The sequence below is a fragment of the Rhipicephalus microplus genome, chromosome 7, assembly GCF_043290135.1.
Source record: "Rhipicephalus microplus isolate Deutch F79 chromosome 7, USDA_Rmic, whole genome shotgun sequence".
NCBI lineage: Eukaryota > Metazoa > Arthropoda > Arachnida > Ixodida > Ixodidae > Rhipicephalus > Rhipicephalus microplus.
In genome coordinates this window covers 147,419,604-147,443,154 of record NC_134706.1, presented here as the reverse complement: position 1 = coordinate 147,443,154, position 23,551 = coordinate 147,419,604, and the positions used below count along the sequence as shown (strand labels likewise).

The following is a 23,551-nucleotide window of genomic DNA, read 5'->3' as shown; positions in this document are numbered from 1 at the left end:
ATACTCCAATGTATCGTTGACACGCGCACACGCTGGGCACAGCAATGCTACTTTAGCAAAACGCGAGCACTCTATAGTCGGACGCCACGCGCGACCGGTGTCCATCGGCGCAGCCCAATGGTCAACGGCACGATACGCGACATGCTGAATTTAATGCGATGCGTTACCCAGACAACACTGCGTCTCCCTCTTTTCGTGACGGAGGAATGCCAGACGCGCTGAAACGCACATGCGGCAAAGCAACGCAGCGCGGCGCGCGGCTGCGAGGATATAGCCGGACCGGCATCCAGCGTGGGCAACGCCGGTGTGACGCGACGAATTGAACGTTGGTGAGCACGCGCACCACGTCACGTTGAAATGTATTGGCACCTTTACTGTGGCATATAGTCATATTCTCTAATTACGATCATCTCATAATTATCATGTTTGCTCCAGTCACATACCTTCGTCATCCATTGGCGTCACGTAATACCAAATTTGGCAGAAGTAAAGCTAGCGAAACGGCAGTGAGCGCATCATCAGTGTGACATGTAGTCATGTTCCTACATGACACGCATGTCGTGATTATCATGTTTGGATGTGCTATTTACCTATGTCGTCCGTTCGGGTCCCGTAATGCCGAGTATAGTACATGTAAGGCTAGTGAAATGGCTGCGAGCGAATGAGCGTAGGATGTAATGTTGGTACAAGACGCGCATCTTAAGTTTACCTTGTTTGCACCAGTATCATACCCTCGGCATCCCAATCACGTCCCGTAATACCAAATTTGGTATAAGTGAAGATAGTAAAACTGCCACCAGCACATAATGAGCGTGGCGTGTAGTCATGTTATTACATAACACACATCTCATGATTATCATGTTTACACCAGCCACTTAACTGCGCCATCCATTCACGTACCGTAATACCAAATTTGGTATATATGACGCTAGCGAAGCACCCGTGAGCGCATTATGAGCTAAGCATGTAGTCATGTTGTTACATGACATGCATGTCATATTTTTCATTTTAGGGTCAGTGGCTTGTGTTAGCCATACAATATTGTCCTACCATACTAGTTTTGCAACATGTCATGTGAACGAAACAACCGCAAGAGCTGCAGGACCATGAAATGTAACTCACGACGTTCAGGAAATGAATATTATGATTTTCTTGTTGTGACTAGTCAAATATGTTTTTCATAGAGCCATGTAATGCTATACCAAGTTTGGTATCCATACCATTAATGAAACGGCCAGAAGAACAAAAAGTTTTAGGCGGCTAGATAGATAGATAGATAGATAGATAGATAGATAGATAGATAGATAGATAGATAGATAGATAGATAGATAGATAGATAGATAGATAGATAGATAGATAGATAGATAGATAGATAGATGCGTTTAAGGTCACCGAAGTTCGCTAAGAAATGCTTCGCATCTAATTCATTTGGACAGGCTAACCAGGCGTCATATTTGTTTAGAGGCCTGGTAGCCTTGACACTGATGAAAGGAACTGATAAGATGGAGCAAACGTGGCACTCACTAGAGTTCCAAAAAGCTCAATTTTGCCCATTACCATTAATACCAGCCTCCAACAGTAGTCGAAAGCAACATTTGAGGTTAAATAGCAATCATATAGGTACCGATTTTAGAAAGTTGCATTTAGAGACACTTATATAAATTCATGCACAAACGTCAAAAATAGGCTATTTTACGCACTATAAAACACTTTCAAAGCTCTCCTTATCCTATGATTTGTGGTCATATATCAAAGTGGGACGATTAGAATGTAATAAACAAAATAGGCATTCACGTATATGCAAGTCTCTAGAGGTAAGCCTCATGGAACTACTTAGGGGGTATATATGACCTTTCTTGTTTCTTTCTAGTTTTCTGCTACTTCCCTCCTCTGTACTTTTCTGTTTTAAGTGTGAATACACTTTATAAGCGACCCCAAATCATCCACCGCCGTCGGCGGCGTCCGCAGTCTTCTCTATATCTTTAAAAGAAAGAGGACTTGGCGGGCCGCAGCGCGACTCTCTACCGAATAAGCCACGGACGCGACGCTGATATCGGCGTCAGTAACGCGCCTTACACCCCCTCCCCCTTCGCTCGCTCCTCCGCTCTCCTCGCTCGCTGCAGCTGCGGGCGCACCCCTCTCTCTCGCGCACCCACCTTCTCTCTCAGTCTCCCGTCGAGAGCGGGTCGTGAGGGAGAGTAAATTTAAAATCCGTTGGCATTCGCCAGTGAATTAACGTAAACTCCCCCGTGTGATCAAATTGGGATTCCCAGGAACCATTACACCATAAAGGCACCATAGTGTGATTAATAAATATAATAGTGTGAATTAATAAATACCCCTCATAGCATCACCCCGTGTATTCTCACTTAACCATGTTCACCCTCGGGGAAATGCTTGGGAGTTTTTCTATTTTTGTCTGTTTTATTTTTTTATTTTTTCAACTTTTTATCACTTCTCATATTTGTCTATGGTTCTAACTCTTGGTCATTTATACTTTTTTGTTTTTCGTCTTATTTTTATAGTTGGCTTTAACTGAGGGAGCCAGTGCCCCTTATACATTCTAGATTCAGTGAATTTTTTCGCATAGGGTTCGTATGGTATTCTGTTAAGCTATAACGAAGTGCGAATAACCCTTTCGTTTGTCTGCAAGAAGTAGCGCTGCAGTGTCTGCCACCTGTGTAACGCCTATCGTGATAGAACAGGCAGAAATTACTGTTTTTCTCGGTTATAACGCGAAAGTAACAGCAAGGCACTACACTGAGTGCCAAAGATAAGTATAGTGTAGTAGGGTGTTTTGGATGGCTTGCTGTTTTGCCGTACCAGATGCTGCTGCGACTCACTTTTTTCGCAGTACTGTCAAGTGAGCTTTCAGTTTAACGCGATATAAATGCTGCACTACCGGCGTGCCCAGAACACTCGCTTTAAACACCCACTAAATTTTGACAAATATTCGAGCAATCTCTACATGTTTGTGAAAGAAAAACCTATCGAAATAAACATGTATTTTGTAGTAAAATTATGTCGGGCACTTATGTATTTAAATGCTTAAAAATAGTTTAATGCGAATAAACATGCGCTGTCATAACTAAAAATTTCTTCCATATCGTAACAGATAGAAATGCACTTATTATTTTTTGTCCCGAGTCTGACATTATTGCACATACCGTTTGCGCTTCTTCCTGAGTCATCGCTTTTATTCGTAATAATTGGCATCCGCATGATACTGTGTAATAATGCATCTGGATTTATGACAGCTACATGTAATTATTGCTGAACAATCTCTCACTTTAGCTCCACTGTGTTATTAAAATTGCACGAAGCGACCGCTGAAAAATTATTATTACTCGTGTTGCACAACGTGACGCGAATAAGGTGTTTAAATAAGGCTTCATCAAGCAGTGCTAGCGTGATACGTTGTCGTAAAGCAATTCATACGTTCACTTGTTGATCGTTTTGCTGCAAGATTATCAGCAAGGAATGTTTATGAAAATGAACTGCTTCTTGATGGTTCCAACTTATTTCAAAGTGGCTTCAATGACGGCCAGGAAACGTAAGAATATATATATGTAAGTTCAACGCAACTTAAAACTTTCATGCTGCTAGTCTTCTGTGCTTTACAAACTGTTTGTTTGACAAGTCTATATAAAACTTTACAAATTCACCTAGCTGTTAAGATTTGAATGTCATTATACATGAAAACTTTAACTGCATCTTTCCTTTGTTTTAATATGTTTACAGCTTCGCCTGACTATATACCCAAGTTTAGCAGAGCGCCTGCAGATATTCGACAACTTTTGCAACAACTCGTCCACATCGAAACCCAACACATTCCCCGGGTTCGATCTATTTTTATCTAGGGTCTTCGAAGACTACTGGCGGCTAGCCACACTCGGCCAGTTTTTCTTTTTTTAACCACGATGAGCGATAGATACATTGAGCACCATAAAAAGCGCTCACTGCTATAGATAACTTTATGAAAGGACGCACGGTCACGGCCATACTTGGTGCCCTGATCGGGACTGGCTTTGAACTACTGAAGCAGCCGGAACTCTGACGCACAAGGTAGTTCAAGCAGGTAGTAAACTAGTCACATGTTTTTATGCGCAGCAATACCTACTCCTACATTAAACTTTGCGGAAGCTGGCAATCTTGAGACATCTGCATTTGTTTGGCATCTACAAAAGCGTTCACTTACACCTTGAACAACACACCGTGCAGCCAGCGCTCTGCGGAGCGTCTCTTGTAGGCACTTGCTAAACTGACAAGCAAGCGCAGTGACAGCTTTATGTGACGTCTTCGCCACGTCGTTGTGCTAAAGCGTCGTTGGTGGCTTTACTGAATCGCGCTTGCTTTGCTGTGAAGGTAACTTCGCTCTTGCTACGCCTATTTAAAGCTACTATGCGGCACGCATCTCGAGAAGCGCAGCGACTGATCCTATTTCTTCGCAACATTTACTCCTTCTGAATTTTTTCTTTCGTACATTTGATTTCACAAGCGATAACCCTTAGCTCTTCCTGAAATAACATCTCTAAAATATGCTGAAGCTAGCACAACGAAGGTACTCATTTGCAGAGGCATAGAAAGAAATTTTTGCGGGCAGCGTGAGGAGATGGTCATCACCTTGATATCAAGTGGGGGCCGATCAGGCGAATGGTCATTTTGCGCTCTGTATGTCAAGAGAAAATAACGGGTTGCTGAGGGGGGGAGGGGGGGTCCAGTTTCCAGGCCCGGTTGGCCACTCCCTAGCTACGCGACTATTTAGTTGCTTGGTACTGAGTCGCCAGAACGTTCCCGCAGCTCATGCAATTGTCTTTGATCAGCCTAAATGTTGGACGCTGAACAATTGCCTATGAATGCAAGGTAAGATCCTAAATACGAGGTTTAAATGTGGAAATGTTCCCACTCGTTATTCACTTGCAAATAAACGGACGTGGTTTAGCTTGGCCATATCATAAAATTGCATATCATTCAGGCGTTGCCTGCAGCGGTGCTTTCATAGCAACGTTGCTTTCATAGCCTATACAGGTCACGTACACGCTATCCTAATGTTTACTTATTTCAACCAGGCTTCTACGTATTATTTTTGTAGGCAATTTAAAAAAGCGTTAAGATAAATTTTTAAGAAATGAGTGCTCTAAACGTAACATTTGCATGCACGTTAAAGAACCCCAGGTGGTTCAAATTTCCGGAGCCCTACACTACGGCGTCACTTATAATCTTATGGTGGTTTTGGGGTGTTCAACCCCATACACCAATCAATCAAACCAAAGAACCATTACTGTCGTACTCCGGTTCGTATGCTCTGAATTAAGCCTCACTTTCTTTTTATTGCAACGTGACCCAAGGCCCCCGCTACGCTTTTTACTTTTCATTGCTCAAAACTTTAGCACAGTGCGGAAAGTTTTCTGTTTGTCATCAAGTCGTAGCATATGCAAACTTATCTTTTTTTGTACACACGTTCAGCTCATGAAAATAATTGTGGTAAACGCGAGAATGTTCCGCTTAGACGAAATCAAGGAGGTTCTATACTACGCCTTCTGAAGTGGAGGGGTGCCTGGATAAGTGACGCTGGTCGCCGCCATATTAGAAAAGAATAGACTCAGAAACACACGAGAAAACGCGCTTCGTAGCTCCGGCTTTGCAGAGGCCTATGGAGACTGTGAAATGCTTTTGTAAAGCAGTTCAAAATTTTACAAGGTCACGGTGACTTTGTGCATCGCTTATGGCTGCACAAATGACATCAAGAAGACGCCTGGGATCACTTTTCACGTGTAAGTATTCTCGCTTCGTTCACAGACAATCGCCTGTTTTTTTCGCAATTGCTGTTAAACTAGAAACAATATGAAAAGTGCCCATGCTTTAATTGTATGCTTATAGCTGTATTGAAGGTGACTTGAAGCTTTGAATGCTCGCTGTTACAACGTTGTTCACGAGTTTTAGGTCATGGACAAAGCACTTGCGCTCTATGACTGCACGTATCAAACAGTGCAACAAGGAAGACGTCTGAATGCCCTTTGAATTCCAAGTTTTCTGGTGTTGTTTTACAAGGCAAGATACATGCATATTTTTTGGCTAGTGAATATTGAATTAGGTGCATATTTATTGATTAATTCGCAAACGTAGAGAACATTGCATGCCGTGATTATCTGTGTTTTTGAAAGGCAGTGCGCTGGGTTCTGCTTGACAACATGATGTTCGAAGAAATAGTTGGAGGGCTACAGACGGTGACCACCTCTGTTTCATTCACTTAGAAGATTGCTGCTTTTACAGAACGGAGCAGACAACCAGACTGGCAGTGCACTTGCGATTTTTCCTACTTTCCGAGTGAATCTGCATAAACCTGTTCGTTTCTACCTCCTTGACGTGGCTCCATAAGAATGTAATTCCTAAAATAAGCCATTGCGACTAAACCAAGCTGAGACACCTTTGAAATTTGTTCTGCGTTGCCAACAAAACCGAAACCAAAACGCCGATAGACGAACTTTCAAAAATGAGTGAGTGGCGTTATATTGTTACGGGGAATAAAGTATGCACTGGTGAGCAAACGCGTACTGGCGAATATACTGGCGAGCTAATGCGTACGACGCTGCTGTAGTCCGAGCACGTTCCCGTTCAGCATTTCGTCGTCGTCATCCTCAGGCATCTACTTAGCCCGTGACAATATCAAACATCGAGCTACAAACACGTCGCCAACAGAAGTTGATAAATATGGTGCAGAAATAACGCCAGTGCAATGGTCTTTATAAACGAATCATTTGGGGTACGTCTCCTGGTGTTTGTCAGTCGCATGTGACATCGGTGCTTCGGTTTTGGTTCCACCTGTAAATTGCTTAGAATTTCTTAACTCTAGAACAGTAACTGGTGACTCTCAGTTTACTTATTTTCCTCTCTTTCCTAACTTTAACTTTATTTATTTCAACTTATTTATAAACTCTCTGGTAATCTGCCGACACACACACAAGCACATATATGAAAAAGTTGAGCGAATGTCGCGTTCCCTTTGATCTTGAGTATCAGCAGGCACATTTTTTAAACACCTATTATACACTACAACCCTCATGTGCCGCAATACTGCACCAGCAAGCTCGATATGCGAAGCATCCCTCGACAGCAGATTGATCTGAAAGCGTGCAGCTGACAATGAATGCGTGACATAATTCGTTTCGTAAACAAGAAGAAGCATTGATTCGTTGATGTAACCTAAAAGTGGTTTCAATCTCATCTTTTATCATGGCACTGAAAACCGACGCGCGCAAAGCACGTATTTCATTGCGGTCTATGGCGGTTTCGCCCTGTTTTCCCGCTAACAATAGGGACGATGGCGCCTTCACTTGCTCCCGTTCGCGGTGGGGCTGCCACTCGAGAGGTACTATAGAACCTTCTTCAACGAAATCAACTAAGTGTATTTTTTGTGGGAATGCCAGTGCGTCTCCGAAATATTACCCATTCAAGAGCGAAGGTTTCTTACTTTAGAGATTGCAAGTGGGAAAGGAAGAAAGCACGTGGAATAAAGCGGGATAGTGCGAGGCGCTGTCGATGAGCGTATGAAAATCTGTGATTATTCTTAATGTGCGCGTGCATAGTGATTGCGAAGATAGTTCAGGCACAAAGCAAGTGCGATTCGGCGGGGCCTTCCTGCTTTAGCAAACGTCGCGGTGAAGGCCCCACCGGCTGCTTGTCACTGCGCTTGCGCACTAGTTCCCCAAGTGCCCGGGAAAGGCTTTTTGTGAAGCGCTGGCCGCAAGATGTGGTCTTTCAGGTGCGTGTGTGTGCGTTCGTGCACGCGCGCGCGCGTGTGTGTGTGTGTGCGTGCGTGTGCGTGTGTGTGCGTGAGTGGAAGCCTCTGTGCATACTGTGCCGTAGCAACAAGTCATACCAATTGTTTACATTGCTTTCGCGTCATACGCTGTTATTTAAATCAAACGTTGTCAATAACTATTATTAGAAATGTTTCTGAATATGCCTGCAGCCGCGAGTGCGTACTGCAGCCGGAACTCACATTTGCTCCATTCCCGCTGGCCAGAGAGGTATAAAGAAATGTTAGAAACCGGCTGCAATGTAAATAGGCTCATGCTGCGGACATAAAATCAGGAACGTTTTTCCGTTATTGATGATATTGTCACAATAAACCGTAACTGTAAACTGTAGACAATGGCACTCAAGGACGTCAAACTTGCTCGAACAACGGCACTACGACTTTATTATTTTTCTCTGCACGCGTATCTTCGTCCCCTTCTGAACAGCGGCACATACAAGCCTGCCATCATCTATGGAAATAATACTTCCAGAACTTGCATTAGTGGCTTTACCTCCCTTCCTAAAGAACATCGTCCCGACGTCAAAACATAATTACCAGATGAAAAGAAAACACATACGATGAGCAGTACACAAGGGGGTGTTCACAATCACTGTAAGTCTATTAAAGGGGGTTTGACTACTAGTCAGCGTTGGTAAAACGGTTTCGTGTTCGAAACGTGGACGAAGTGTGGCTGTCGTGAACGGCAGGTATAACGAGCCATGTCCTCGTCAAGAACCTCGTATTTCACTTCGTTGAGGTGACGGAGAACTCTATAGGGACCAAAATAGCGGCGTATCAACATTTCCGACCTGCCCAGTTGTCGAATGGGAGTCCACAATCATACTCGTTCGGCGGGTCGGAAAGAGACATCGCGACGACGAGCGTTGAACCGCCGCGAGTAGATACATTGTTGCTAACAATTCGTTCGACTGCAAGCTTACTAGCTGCGTCTGCCAGTCTGATAAATTCGTTCGTCTTGACACTAATCTGGTGTTTGTCTGGTAGATCCATGGTATACAGCATTGTAGTGACCTCCCTGCCGTAAAGCAACCAAAATGGTGAGAATCCAGTTATTTGTTGCACAGCGGTGTTGTAAGCGGACGTGACGTAAAGGAGGATGGCATCCCAGTTTTTGTGGTCTTGGTCAACGTACATGGATAGCATGTCGGCGATAGTCTTGTATAGTCACTCTGTAAGGCCGTTGCTTTGTGGGTGGTATGCAGTAGTTTTTCGATGTACTGTGCCGCTAAGCTGCATGACGTCTTGTATCATCCGGGCAGTAAAAGCTGTGTCACGATCAGTTATGACACATGCTTGTGCTCCATGTAGGAGGATAATGTTTTTCATACCTTGTCCATTCTATTTCATATATCCCAGGCATAAGTGACCATTGTTTCGTGCACTTCAATCTAACAGGTTCTTTAAGGCGTCGGTCAAACAATTGGAAAACAATAAGAGACTACTCATGCGGCGATTATGACTCAATCAACAATGAACTCGAATCGAATTTTGAGAGCTTTGCTAATGGCTTCTTTGATCGCAGCGTTCAACAAAACCGGAACTTGTTCAAAATGAAAGTTGAATCTTTAATCACGCGATACATTCCCACATACGTTATCAAGGGTCGCCAACGCCCCCCTTGGTTCTCAACTGACTTAAAAAAATTGCGGAATAAAAAGAAACGGTTGTTCCGTCAGGCAAAGCAGACTAATTCTTTAGCCCGTTGGCACGTGTACAAATCTGTCCTTTCCGAATACAGAGCAGCTATCAAGGAAGCCAAGCGCGTTTTTCTTAATGATACCCTTCCTTCAATTCTTGTAACCAACCCTTCTAAGTTTTGGAAAACTAATAAACCTAGGGAAAAGATAAACATTTCGCTTACGAACTCAGATGGGCAGCCAGTTCGCTGTGAAGAGTGTTGCATTGCATTAAATGATTTTTTGTTACTTCTTTTTCAAGTTGTTCTGCTTCTGCGTTGCCGCAAATGCCTAGTCGTGATTTTTTACCCATGTATCCTGTTACCGTTGATGCCGTTGGAGTGCAAAATTTAATTCACAAGCTTAAGTTATCCTCTTCTTGTGGCGTAGATGAAATCAACTCAAAGTTTCTAAAAAACACTGCATTGTATTCATCAATTTACTTGTCCTTAATCTTTTCGCAATCTATTCAGACCTCCACTTTGCCGCTTGACTGGAAGGTGGGGAAGGTGGTCCCTCTGCACAAATCTGGTAACACACAGTCTCCTCTCAATTACAGACCAATTTCCCTAACCAGTGTTCCTTGTAAAATGTTAGAACATATAATTTACTCCAACCTAGTCTCATTCCTAGAATCAAATTCTTTTTTTACTCCCTACCAGCACGGATTCCGAAAAAGTTACTCATGTGAAACCCAACTTCTTTATTTTACTAATGACATAGGATCGGCTATAGATCGCGGCTCACTTGTGCATTGCATTTTTCTTGACTTTCAAAAAGCTTTCGATAAAGTACCTCACCAATTACTCCTCCTGAAAATTAGTGCCTTAAACATTGACCCGAACATTCTTAAATGGATTGAATGCTTTCTGACTAATCACACTCAGTTTGTAACAACTAATGGCTATAACTCACCTCTTTTTAAAGTAACATCTGGCGTACCCCAAGGTTCCGTATTAGGCCCTTTACTCTTTCTTATATATATTAATGATCTCCCAGACAGCAATAACTCCGCTATAAGGTTATTTGCAGATAATTGTGTAATTTACCGCGAAATAAACAATGAATATGATAACCAATTTCTACAGTCAGACCTTGACACTGTCTCAACCTGGTGCAATAAATGGCTTATGACTCTCAACTCTAACAAATCTAAATGCATGTCAATAACCCGGCGATCTATTTCTCCCCCTGTACCTACAGAATTAACGCCGTTCCCCTCCAGCATGTCTCTTCATATAAGTACCTCGGCGTTTACATTACCAACAATCTATCTTGGCACACGCATGTTACCTACATCTGTAATAACGCTAACCGAACGCTAGGATACTTACGCCGCAACTTTTCTCGCGCTCCGCTGTCCCTCAAAATTCTATTATACCGATCACTAATTCGCCCAAAGCTTGAGTACGCGTCCGCTATATGGCATCCCGTGCAGCAAAATTTAATTAACGCGTTAGAATCTGTTCAGAACCGCTCAGTTCGGTTCATTTGTTCTAATTATTCCCGTACTGCTAGCATATCAGAAATGAAATCTAACCTTGACCTACCCAATTTAACTGTCCGGAGGAAACTGGCGCGACTGCATTTTTTTCATAAGATATTTTTTCACAATCCATCAATGAAGCGAGACCTCATTTCACAACCGTCATACCACTCATCGCGCATTGATCATCTGCATAAGGTTGCCATTCCGTTTTGCCGCACCAAATTCTTTTCAGCAGCCTTCTTACCGAAAACAGCCGCCGATTGGAACCACCTTCCCTCTTCCGTTGTATCAATAACAGACCCTTTGTTATTCAAGACTGCAATTTCTCAGCAATGCTTGTAATTATACGCAGTTTCCATTATCTATCTTTGTCTTGTATGTGCTTGAATTCTTATACATTTTTAGTTGACTTATGTTGCCTTCCTGATTTGCGCATCTGATACTTGTTTCTTTATTTTGTCTTTTTTTCCTGTGTGTTATATATGTTGTACCCACCCCCTCTGTAATGCCCTACGGGCCCTGAGGGTATTCTAATAAATAAATAAAATAAATAAAAACGTGAGCAGTCTCAATTGCGGTGCAAAGTTGTAATGCCTCCGTTTCGCAGTAGCGCGTCATGTAATCAGTAGCGACTACAATCCAGCGGTTGCCGTCACGAGACTTGAAAAAGGATCCGAGTGGATCCTTGCCAATTTGTTGAAACGGTTGTGTTGGAGGAGCGACAGGCTTCAAAAAGCCGGCTGGGCACTGATGTTGTGCTTTACGGCGCTGGCACTCGAGACACGTTTTCACGTAATGCTTCACGTATCAATTGAGCTTAGGCCAGTAGTAGTGTCGGCGAATCCGGGCGAAGGCACGTGTGAATCCCAAGTGGCCTGAGGAAGGCTCATCGTGACGGGTGGACAAGACATCGGCTCGTAACGCTGGCGGGACGACGAGCAGGTACTCAGATGCGTAAGGGTGGAAGTTTCATTCATAGAGGATATTTCTTTGAACGCAGAAGGATGATGGCTTGCGGGCGAATGCTGGTGGTGGATGCGGCGTACGGCCTTCGGGATGGTCAATGAATTGTCGAAGCTCTGAATGGTTCTTCTGCTTTTCAGCCAAGTTGGATACACTAACGGCGCAGAGAAAATGGCCGTCGAGATCGTGATCACCTGACGCTGTCCTAAGAGGAGCTCGGGAAAGGCAGTCCGCGTCAGTATTTTTCTGGCCAGACTTGTTCACGACTGTCAAATTGAACTACTGAAGGCGTAAGCTTTACCTGGCCAGACGTCTGGAAGGGTCTTTAAGGTTTGCCAACCAGCAGAGCGCATGTTGATCGCTAACAACTCTGAACAGGTGACCATACCGGTAGGGTCTGAATTAAGCTCTTGCCCAGACAACAGCTAGGCACTCCTTTTCAGTGGTTGTGTAATTCGCCTCCTCAGATGATAAAATCCAGCTCGCATAAGCAATAGGGTGTTAGACACCGCCTTGCCACCGGTCGAGGACTGCAGCAAGGCCGATGTTACTGGCGTCTGTGTGTAGTTCAGTGTCAGCATGTTTGTCGTAGTGTCCAAGTAAGGGCTCAGACTGGAGACGCTGCTGGAGCTCAGAGAAAGCGCATGTTTGCTCAAGGCCCCACACGAAGAGAACATCTTCTCTTATCAGATGAGTGAGTGGTTCGGCAATGTTTGCGAAACTTTACACAAGGCGTCTATATTATGCGCAGAGGCCTAAAAATTGACGCACATCACGTTTGTTTGCAGGTGGTGGAAAATCTGTGACAGCCGATGTTTTGCTTGGGTCCGGCCGAATACCAACAGAGCTAACAAGTTGGCCGAGAACTTTATTTATTGTAACCTAAAAAAACGTTTTTCTGGTTTCAGTGATAGGCCTGCCGTGCGAATCGCAGCGAACACAGATCTAAGTCGCTGCAAGTGCTGTTCAAACGTTTGGGAGAAGGCAACGACGTCGTCTAAGTAAACAAGGCATGCTTTCTTCTCGAGACCGGAGAGCACTGTATTCATCATCCTCTGGAATTTCGCAGGGGCAGAACACAGACCGAAGGGCAGCACCTGAATTCGTACAGAGCATCAGGCGTTATGAATGCTGTTTTCTCTCGGTCGCGTTCATCAACTTCGATCTGCCAGTAGCCACTGCGTAAATTCATAGAGAAGTATAGGGCGTGTCGGAGGTGGTCTAGTGAGTCGTTGATGCGCACAAAAGGATAATTGTATTTCTTTGTGACATTGTTGAGTTTGCGGTAATCGAAGCAAAATCGAAGAGTGCTGTCCTCCTTTTTACCATTAAGAGAGGGGACGACCATGGACTGTTCGAGGGTTGGAATACACCATCTTCTAGCAGCTGCTTTACTTGAGAACGTATTGGCTCTTGTTTCTTTTGTGATACACGGTATGCCTGCTGACACATGGGCCGCTCAGCATGGTCAGTGACAATGCGGTGCTTTACAGTTGGAGTTCGCTTTATCTTGGATGCAGACGTGAAACAATCGCTAAACATGCGGAGGATACAGCGGATTTGCTCTTTCTGCGCACATGGCAGCTTCGGATTGACATCGACTGTATCCGCTACCACGGTGTCACTTTCAATGGCTGCAGAATTTGGGGCTATCATCGTACACGCTTCATCGTCAATGGATTCGAAATGAGCGATGGTTGTTCACTTGACCAAACGTTGGTATGCTCAACTAAAATTGGTGACCAACAACTAAGTCGTCTCACGTTTAAATTGAATTGTGCCACGGGCAACGCAGATTTGCTGAGACAAGATCACCGAAAGGTTGGCCTCAGCGATACCACTAGTGTCATGATCTATGTCGCTCTGTACAGTAATGAACATACTGGTGCGCGGCAGAAGTATGACGGCGTCGTCGACAATGCGAAGCGCAGTCTTCTGCGGATCGGTACATCTGGGCTTCTTGCCATAGTCGTTAGCAATCATTATGAGGCAGTCTCAAAGATTTATAACCGTGCTCTGCTCGCGAAGGAAATTCATGCCAAAGATAACTTTTCGGGAGCATTCGCGAAGCACAACTAAAGAAGCAACGAACGTCAACTCACAGATTTGCAGCCTTGTGGTGCATCTCCCAATTGGTGTCAAGAGATGACCACCTGCTGTCCAAAGGTTTGATTCATGCCCCTAAGGAGTCGTAACCTTTTTCAGTTCAGCCACAAGTTCATCGCTGATAATTGAGTAGTCGGCACGGGTGTCGACCAGAGCAGTCACTGAATGGTTGTCGACAAGAACGGCAATGTCAGCAGAAACGGGTTCATCAGCGATGTGAGGTGTCGGCTGAAAGGAATCATCGAAGGTCGGCGGATGGGTCAGAAAAGGATGTTTTGACGATAGCTTAACAGCGGTACCACCCCCGGAGGCCGCTGATTCTAGTTTCTTTGGTGTGAACTTGGGGACCCAGCGGATAATCCCGCAGCAACATCGGCGAAAGTAGAGTATTGATTCGCGAACGTAAAGCCTTGAGGAGACGCAGAGCGTGATGGACGTAAGTTAGTATGAGGCACCAATTACCAGCGTGTTGTGTGCAGCGCATATAAAGCAGCTTATGCAGAGCGCATAGCCAGTTCGCGACCCGGGAATTAGCGAAGTTGATCGGTTCCGCGAAGGCAAACGCGGAAGAACCGACCCCGGGAAAGAAAACAAGGAGACTTCCTCGTTCACACAGTTCATGAGCGGAGCGGTCAAGGTCGCCCCCGTTCGGGACAAGAAGGGGAAGGCTTACTCTAAAGAGCGCCTGGCAAGAAACAGGCCAGGCGCCACCGTCTGAGTTCAAGCCATTGTTGGCATGCACGCGTGTCATTGAGAATGACGTGGGGACGCGACCACTTGGTTGACCAAGACATAGTGGCGGCAGAAAGACGAGCATAACCTCTCCCGCTGTACGTCATTACCGAGTGCTGTTAGGATGTCGGGGCGCCTCGCTGTCGCATGCACACCTGGTAAACGCGCGTAGCCCACCGGTGTACTCACCGCTCTTAGGGAGGCTTCTACGAAGCAACAGTTAATGACAGAGCTGACGGTGCTCGAGCCTGAGAACGGCTGCTGATGGAAGTCGGCTGACGTAGGCAGCATTGCCTGGCATGGGAGAGAATGTCACACCTGCAGAACCTATCCCCTAGCGTGTTTTATTTGTTAACGTCGTTTTAACGAATGTAGTGCCTGTTGTGAAGGTGTTTCTGCGAATGGTTGTGATGATGCGAGTCCCAACATGTTATTGGTGTTTGTGAAGACTCTTTGTTCAAGCGAGGGTAGAAAAGAGAATGTTTGAATCTGAAATAAGAGCGGATGTTCGGGCTTAGACTCGGGCAGTACACTGAGGCTGCAATAAAGCGCCTCTTCACTGGACTACGGCTCTTCTTTCACGCTGCCACCGTGCACTCGAGTCATCGAGGAGACCCACTCCGATCCTTAAACATCTTCCCTCCATAGCTAGTGTTGTAGCTAGTGGAGGAGGAGGAAATTAACTGCGTCGCTGTAGATTCGGAGACGGAAGACTTGCCAAGTATTCTGCAAAAGCGCGGGGTTGTCCACCGTCTCTGGGCCGACGATCGTATGGCCGAAATCCAGGTAGGGCCATCTGTCTGTACGAGCACTCCCGGTACAAGTGACCTGGCTCACCACAGTGGTAGCATAGTGGCCGATGGTTGGAAGCGCACCACACGCTAGATTTCCGCCAATTAGGTCACGGATTCTCATAGTGTGGCGGGCCCGAAATGTACTGCGGCATCTGCAGGCTAGTCGGTCGTTAGTTTTCGTCGTCCGGCAGGCCTGAGAAGTGCTGCGGCGTCTGCAGGCTGGTCACTCGTTGGTTTTCATAGCGTGGCAGGCCCTAGGAGTGCTGCGGTATCTGCAGACTAGTCGGTCGGGGGAAATTGCTGGCTGCCGGTTCAGGAGTTCGTACAGCTTCCGCGTACCGTAGCAGAGGAGCTTCGGTTGGAGGTGGCACTAGTGGTCGTACCAGCTGCCGCACCTCTTCACGGACAACGTATGCTAGAGCAGCCACTTGAAGCTGTGAAGGCAGTGCGTGAAGCTTTTGCAGCTCGTCGCATACAATGCTACGGACTAGCTCAGGAAGGTCTCTCACGCTCGTGACGTCGGGTGTTACCAAGGCCGCTGACAGACAAGCAAGGTTGTCGCTCATACTGCAAAGACCGCTGTCTTCGCATTCGATCCATTGAAAGAATTCCGCCACGGTAGTTGGTGGGTTTCGTACAAGTCCAGCGAACAGCCCCTCCTTGACACCCCTCGTCAGAATGCGTACCTTTTTGTCTTCCGTCATTGCAGAATCCGCTCGATGGAACAGACATCTCCTCAACGAACATGGCCACGCTTTCATTTGGTCTTTTATTGCGGGAATGGAGAACACGTTCAGCTTGTTCTTTACGGTCAGCGCTACGTTACGTGTTCCACAGCTGAGGGCAAAACACCGGCCAGGTTGTCAGGGCGGTCTCGTGGTTGTCAAATCAAATACGCGCCAAATACTCCAGGTAGAAATAGACAGACATACGACAGTTTCCAGTGCTCGTGCCACTCGCTGGCGACGGCGACTCGATCGTATTGGTCCAGCCAGTCTTGTCGCAGTTGTCGCATTTGTCATGGTTTTGGGGCATTCCGGAAGAGGGCCAAATTGGGGTGGTAGGCCTAGTTTCCGCCGACTGCGTCGAAGGGTGCCTGTTTCTACCAAAGCGTCAATGTTGGGGCCGAGATCTTCCTCGTAGTAACAGTGAATAGACTATTACTCAGCATCTCCACCAGTGACACGTTAAACCGTAATTGTAACCTGTAGATTACGGCACACAAGGACGTTAAGCCTATTCGAACAACGGCAATACGACTATATTGTTTTCTCTGCACGCGTATCTTCGTCCTCTTCTGAAGAGCGGCACATACAATTTCGCCAGCATCTATTGAAATAATATTTTCAGAACTTGTACTAGTGGCGATATCAGCGATGGGTGCTGATACAGGGATTCTACAGAGATTGTACAGTTATTTCAAAAAAAGTGCGAAATGATTCAAAGTACGCTAATCTCGAAACTTTAGGACGCACATATAAAACAATTACAAGCGTAGGTTTTTAACTTACGGGACACGCAGCCCACGATAAGCACAAGAGAAAAAAACGCCGGGCCTGCACGTAAGGCGCAGCACTGTCAAAGCGAAAGCTAGAAGAGCAGCCTTTCAAAGACTTTTTTAAAAAGACTCATTGGGTAACTGCTTCAAGCACACTCGCTTGAAACCAACTACAGCATTATTAATAAAGATTTTTTTTCGTGGTAGGTCGGCATTCGCTATCCTATTTTTCGTCGGTAGAAGTGCGGTATCTGCTAAAGGAATATAGTGCCAATCATAGAGTTTCATACATTAATAACTAGAGAGCTGCGATCGTGTACCCCCATGAGAATTATGGGAAGTACACGCTTCGGATTGGATAGCGTTAGCTAGTGAACTGTCTACACACCTTTTTTACAGTATCACTTTCGTTCTTTGTGCAGCGCTGGTGGTGGGGTGTGATGAAAAGGGCCAAAAGAGTGCCTTAGTTGTTCGAAAAGACTGAAGACCATACTTGCTGCGACGTTGTAGCTTTATGAGTCGTATTTGACCTTTTAAACGAAGCGTCGTCCACACACCGCTGCGCATAGGTATCGCAACTTACCCCAGTGCAAGATGTTGCATCGTGTTCATAGTTTTTCTCGAGTGCATCTTGCCTAAACTCATTTGAATAAACTGCTGTATGACGGCGGAGCTAAACGGACGCACCGTGATCCTCCTTCGTCTCGACTTCAGAACAAAACGAGGATGTGCATTGACAGCAGATCACTTAGACAGACGCCTCTGGCATCACAGCGAACAGATCGTTAAGTGTTTTTCACTTGATAATGTACAGTATTTTTTTGCTAATAGATAATGCGTACTTTACAGTGAAAAACATGTTCGTTGTCAAGTGCTGTAAATACATTCTACTATATTGCCACAAGGCAGTAGTGGTATTGGGGCATAAAGCGGTAGAGGGACCCTGCCTGAAAGAAAAGACTACAAAGTGGATAGAGACTGGTCCCAGCCCGCCGGTGTGCCAGGCATTGCCGTCGCCTGTAATCATCGTAAATATCTGCAGATATACGTTTCCTTGTAAGAATATTGGTGGAGGTTCTGGGTTCGCCTACCTGGCTTTCCCGGCAAACCAACACGGAACTTCGAAGTGGTCGCCACCTTCATTTTCCTGCAATGGCTCAACAGGCCCACCCACAAGAGCAACAGTAGCCGCATCAGTAGCAGCAGCAGCAGCAGCTGCTGCTGCCTCCTCTGATTCTCCTGCCTCCATGAGACCCCGGAACCTTCTTGGGCACAGGCAAAGACCAGGTGAATGTTGAAGATTGGGTCGCATTGTACGAGCGCGTGAGCGAATACTATAAGTGGGACTCTACGTTGATGCTGGCCAACGTTGTATTTTACTTGCGGGATAAAGCGCTCACCTGGTATTAGACGCATGAGTCGGAGTTGACCAGCTGGGACGTTTGCAAACTGAAGCTTGTAGAGTTATTCAGCAGGCCATTCGGGCGACAGCAGGCCGTGAGGAAAGACCTGGAATGTCCCGTGCAGACATCGACAGAATCATATGTATCTTCATACAGGACGTATTGGGCCTCTGTCGAAAGGTGGACGAGAACATGATCGCAACTGACAAAATCGCTCACATATTAAAGGGAATTGCAGATGACGCCTTCAATCTGTTGATGGTTAAAGATTGCGCCACCGTCGACGCGGTTGTGAAAGAAGTTCAGCGCTTCGAGCACGCCAAGAACCGTTACATGACCCGCTAGTTAGCGCGTCTGCCTAATTCTGCAGCCACTTCGACCTGCGAAGACAGCACCAAGTTCACGCAAGCTACTTCGTCCAAAAACGTCACCCGAATCGTTCGCCGCGAACTCGAAGTAATGGCTCCTGCAGCCATTGCCTCCGGCGGTCCTCAAAACAACGCATCCACCGTCTCCCTCATCCAAGCCGTCGTTCGCCAAGAAATAGCAAATCTCGGCATCGCACCTGTTTGCGCTGTTCGCACTACCGAGACCTCGGCTTCTGTTGACCAGATTCCGGTGTACCATTCACGCTACCCTTCCCGCTACCGGAACCCTGCTCAATGGAGAACGTCGAATGATAGACCAATCTCCTTTCACTGCTCTCGCGTCGGCCACATTGCACGCTACTGTCGAAATCGTTGGACATCCAATTCATATTGAAACACTGGGACATGGCGCCGCTTTGAAGGCAATTCTCGCCGCTTTTCTACTCCATACGATCCACAGCCTGCTCCTAATAACGTTCAGGCCGAAGGTTCAGCCGGTCACCATCACCCCAAGGCCACCGATCTCTCTCGTCGATGTTATCTCGATCCAGGTCCCCTGCATGACCTGGGCCCTCAACCTCGGGAAACTAGACCATGCAGCTCCCGGAGGTGACGCTGCATTAACGACCCATTCTGCAAATCCTCTGTTGCCGATTCCTACACGCCGCAATATTTTGGACCTTTCGGTGGATGACGTTACCATTACAGCGCTCATAGACACTGGCGCACAAATTTCAGTCATGAGCGCTGCTCTCTGTATTAAACTGCGAAAAGTGATCACGCCTCCTATTAAGTCTGCAGTAATGCTTGCCGATGGGAGCACATCTACCATTCTCGGCACGTGCACCTCGCGCGTGTCTATTGCTGGATGCCAGACCGTCGTATTGTTCACCGTGCTTGAGCAGTGCCCACATGACGTGATTCTTGGCCTCAACTTTCTCTCTGCGCACTCCGCCCTGATCGACTGCTCGACGGGTCTTCTTCAGTTGGAACTGTCCTTTGACGCCACCGTTGCCCGTGATGCTCAAAGTCACCTTTGTGCCACCCAGTTCCTGCATCTTCCGCCGCAAGCAGCGACTTACGTGTAGCTCGTGTGTGATCCGCCTGTGCGCGATGGTGAATATGTCGTTTCCCCTATTACCGACGTTGTGCTAAAGCACTCCATTGCTGTGCCGCACACCGTGGTGAGAGTACGCCACAACCAGACCCATCTGTCTCTTTTGAACTTTGGTTTTTCCACGCACGTGCTGCCTGCTGGTACTAAACTAGGCGTCATGTCGTCGTTGCAAGAGTGTGATATTTCTGAACTGTCGGCTCAGCAACCTACTCCGCACGTCAACTTGCTCACTGCGCCCAACCTGTCAAGCATCCACATTGCCAAAATGATAGCGCCAGATCTTTCGCCCTTCGAAGCACAAGACCTCCACCGTCTGTTGACATCCTATGCGGACATATTCGATCTTGACAACCACCCTTTAGGCCAGACATCAGTTGTGACCCATCACATCAACACCGGCGATGCCAAGCCAATTCATCACCGTCCTTACCGCGTCTCCGCTTCCGAACGCTCTGTCATCCAGAAAGAGGTCGAGAAAAGGCTCGCCAAAGGCGTCGTCGAACACTCATCTAGTCCGTGGGCATCCCCGGTCGTGCTTGTCAAGAAGGACAACACATGACGGTTTTGCGTAGACTATAGACATCTCAACAAAGTCACTAAAAAGGACGTTTACCCCTTACCAAGAATAGATGACGCCCTTGACTGCCTTCATGGCGCAAAGTTTTTCTCGTCCATTGACCTTGGTTCTGGTTATTGGCAGATCGCTGTTGACCCACGGGACCGAGAAAAAACAGCATTTGTAACCCCCGATGGGTTATACCAAGTCAAAGTAATGCCGTTTGGGCTTTGTAATGCGCCGGCCACCTTTGAGCGCATGATGGATTCCCTTCTGCGCGGCTTCAAATGGTCCACTTGCTTATGCTACCTAGCTGATATAATTGTTTTTACGACGTTCGCAAGCCATCTTGAGCGACTGTCCAGTATTCTCCAAGTATTCCGCAACGCTGGTCTCCAGCTGAACTCCTCCAAATGCCGTTTCGGCCGTCGCGCAATAACTGTACTTGGTCAACTCGTTAACGCATCTAGGGTACAGCCCGATCCGGACAAAATTCGCGCAGTGACTCAATTTCCCGTGCCCTCTTCTCCTAAGGATTTCCGGAGGTTCCTTGGTTTGTGCTCCTATTTTCGCCGCTTCATCCGGAATTTCGCCGATATTGCGCGGCCTGTCACTGAGCTTCCTAAAAAAGATGTCCCATTTACTTGAAATTCGCCTCAAAGTGCTGCATTTTCGGCGCTCATTGCAGCGATCACGACTACGCCACTATTAGCTCACTTGGATCAGACTGCCTCGACAGAAGTTCGTACGGACGCGAGTGGCAATGGAATTGGTGCTGTTTCAGCTCAGCGTCAGCATGGACGTGACTGTGTCATCGCCTACGCCAGCCGCCTTTTATCTCCTGCCGAGAGGAACTATTCCATCACTGAAAGAGAGTGTCTTGCTCTCGTTTGGGCTGTCGCTAAATTTCACCCGTACCTCTTCGGCCGCAGTTTTACTGTTGTAACTGATCATCATGCACTCTGCTGGCTTTCCTCGCTCAAGGATCCCACGGGACGTCTCGGTCGTTGGTCTCTCCGCCTCCAAGAATACACCTTCTCAGTCGTGTATAAATCTGGTCACCTCCATCAAGACGCCGACTGCCTGTCACGGTATCCAGTGGATCCACCAGACACCACAGAGAGAGCTACGGGGGCTTGCGTCTTATCAATATCAGACTTTCTTGATATCCCTTCTGAGCAACGCCGCGACCCGGATTTACTTCCCATCAAAGAAAGCCTGAGTTCCACTACTGCATCCACTTCGCTGAACTTATATTTCCTTCATGAAGGTGTTCTCTACCGCCACAACATGCCCCCTATAGGTTCTGACCGCCTTCTCGTCGTGCCTTCCCAATTGCGTGTAGATGTTCTCCAACAGCTTCACGATGAACCTGCCGCTGGTCACCTGGGAGTCACCCCCACTTATGATCGCGTCCGGCGCCGTTTTTTCTGGCCACGCCTATATCGCTATGTGCAAAAGTATGTCGCCAGCTGCGAACTTTGTCAACGTCGAAAACGACCAACATCGCTTCCAGCTGGCCTTCTTAACCCTATAGAGATCCCTGCTGAACCATTCTACCGCGTAGGGCTCGACCTTCTCGGGCCATTTCCTACTTCTACATCCGGGAACAAATGGGTTGCCGTGGCGACCGACTACGCGACACGTTAAGCGATCACCCGCGCTCTTCCAACCAGCTGCGCTACCGATGTCGCCGACTTTCTACTGCATGACATCATATTGCATCACGGCGCTCCTCGACAGCTCGTTACTGACCAAGGCCGATACTTTTTATCTCGCGTCGTCCAGGATATCGTACGTTCCTGTACCACGAACCACAAGTTAACGACGGCATACCATTCACAAACTAATGATCTTACAGAGCGCCTGAATCGCACTATCACGGACATGTTGTCAATGTATGTTTTCCATACCACCGTGACTGGAACGCAACGTTACCCTACGTCACCTTCGCTTACAACACCTCCAGACATTACACCGCAGGCTATTCCCCGTTCTACCTTCTTTATGGACGGGAACCCTCCCTGCCTCTTGATACACTCCTTCCCGCTAGTTCAAGCTCCCCTGTCACATACGTACGCGATGCCATAGAGCGAGTCGACGCAGCACGACAGATTGCCCGAGAAGGACTCACACTTTCTCAAGTCTCTCAAAAAGATCGATACGATCGTCACCTCCGCGAAGTTTCGTATGCACCAGGTTCTCTCGTACTCTTGTGGACCCCATGTCGTCAAATCGGCCTTTCAGAAAAACTTTTATTTCGCTATGACGGACCATACAAAGTCCTACTCAAGATCACCAACCTCACCTACGAGATACAGCGAGTCGTCGACGAAGCGCACTCAACGCCACCATCACCAACTGTTGTGCACGTCGTAAGACTGAAGCCTTATGTGTCACCCAACAATCCCCTTTCGTGACAAGCGCCGGGTTGGCGCTCTAACGCCACGGGGTAGTGCCACAAGGCAGTAGTGGGATTGGGGCATAAAGCAGTAGAGGGTCCCTGCCTGAAAGAAAAGACTACGAAGTGGATAAAGACTGGTCCCAGCCCGCCAGTGTGCCAGGCATTGCCGTCGCCTGTAATCATCGTAAATATCTGCAAATATACGTTTCCTTGTAAGAATATCTTTATTCGAAGTCTGGAACGCAATGACAGACTGATACACACCCTCATGGTTCAATTATTCAAGGCTTCACTTCTACCCCTCGATTGCAGAAACCTTTTGCGACAAAGTTTGCGAACAGGAAATGAAGCAAGTTTCCAGTGGATATAAGTTCGTATCACTTTGGTTTATACTCGGCAAACAAGCATTGCTAATCTCAAGAACGCGATTCATTCGAAGCAGATCCGGAGCCTGTACTTCCCATCAATCCCATGCAGGTACAGCCGCCGCTGAAAGAGCCCGCGTAGACACTAGCGCCAGATTCTCCTCTAGGTATTATTGTACAAAACTCTATGGTGCCAATTGTTTATGCAGTTGCTGACGACGAAGAGAAATTATGCCAGAAGTGGGTAAGCGCCACAGT

At 46.8% G+C, this 23,551-nt stretch overlaps 1 protein-coding gene across 3 annotated transcripts in view; it reads left to right on the top strand.

Moving 5' to 3' along the window:
- The first annotated feature begins 3,395 nt into the window (after positions 1–3,395).
- LOC142767101 (uncharacterized) overlaps positions 3,396–23,551 on the top strand; it is a 278,526-nt gene continuing 258,370 nt past the window's right edge. For 2 of the 3 annotated variants that reach the window (XM_075868332.1, XM_075868329.1), the window contains exon 1: positions 3,396–3,569. In XM_075868332.1, the coding sequence (XP_075724447.1) occupies positions 3,481–3,569 (89 nt within the window). In that variant the 5' untranslated portion in view covers positions 3,396–3,480. The remainder of the gene's footprint in view (positions 3,570–23,551) is intronic. The other variant, XM_075868330.1, reaches the window with a different exon arrangement.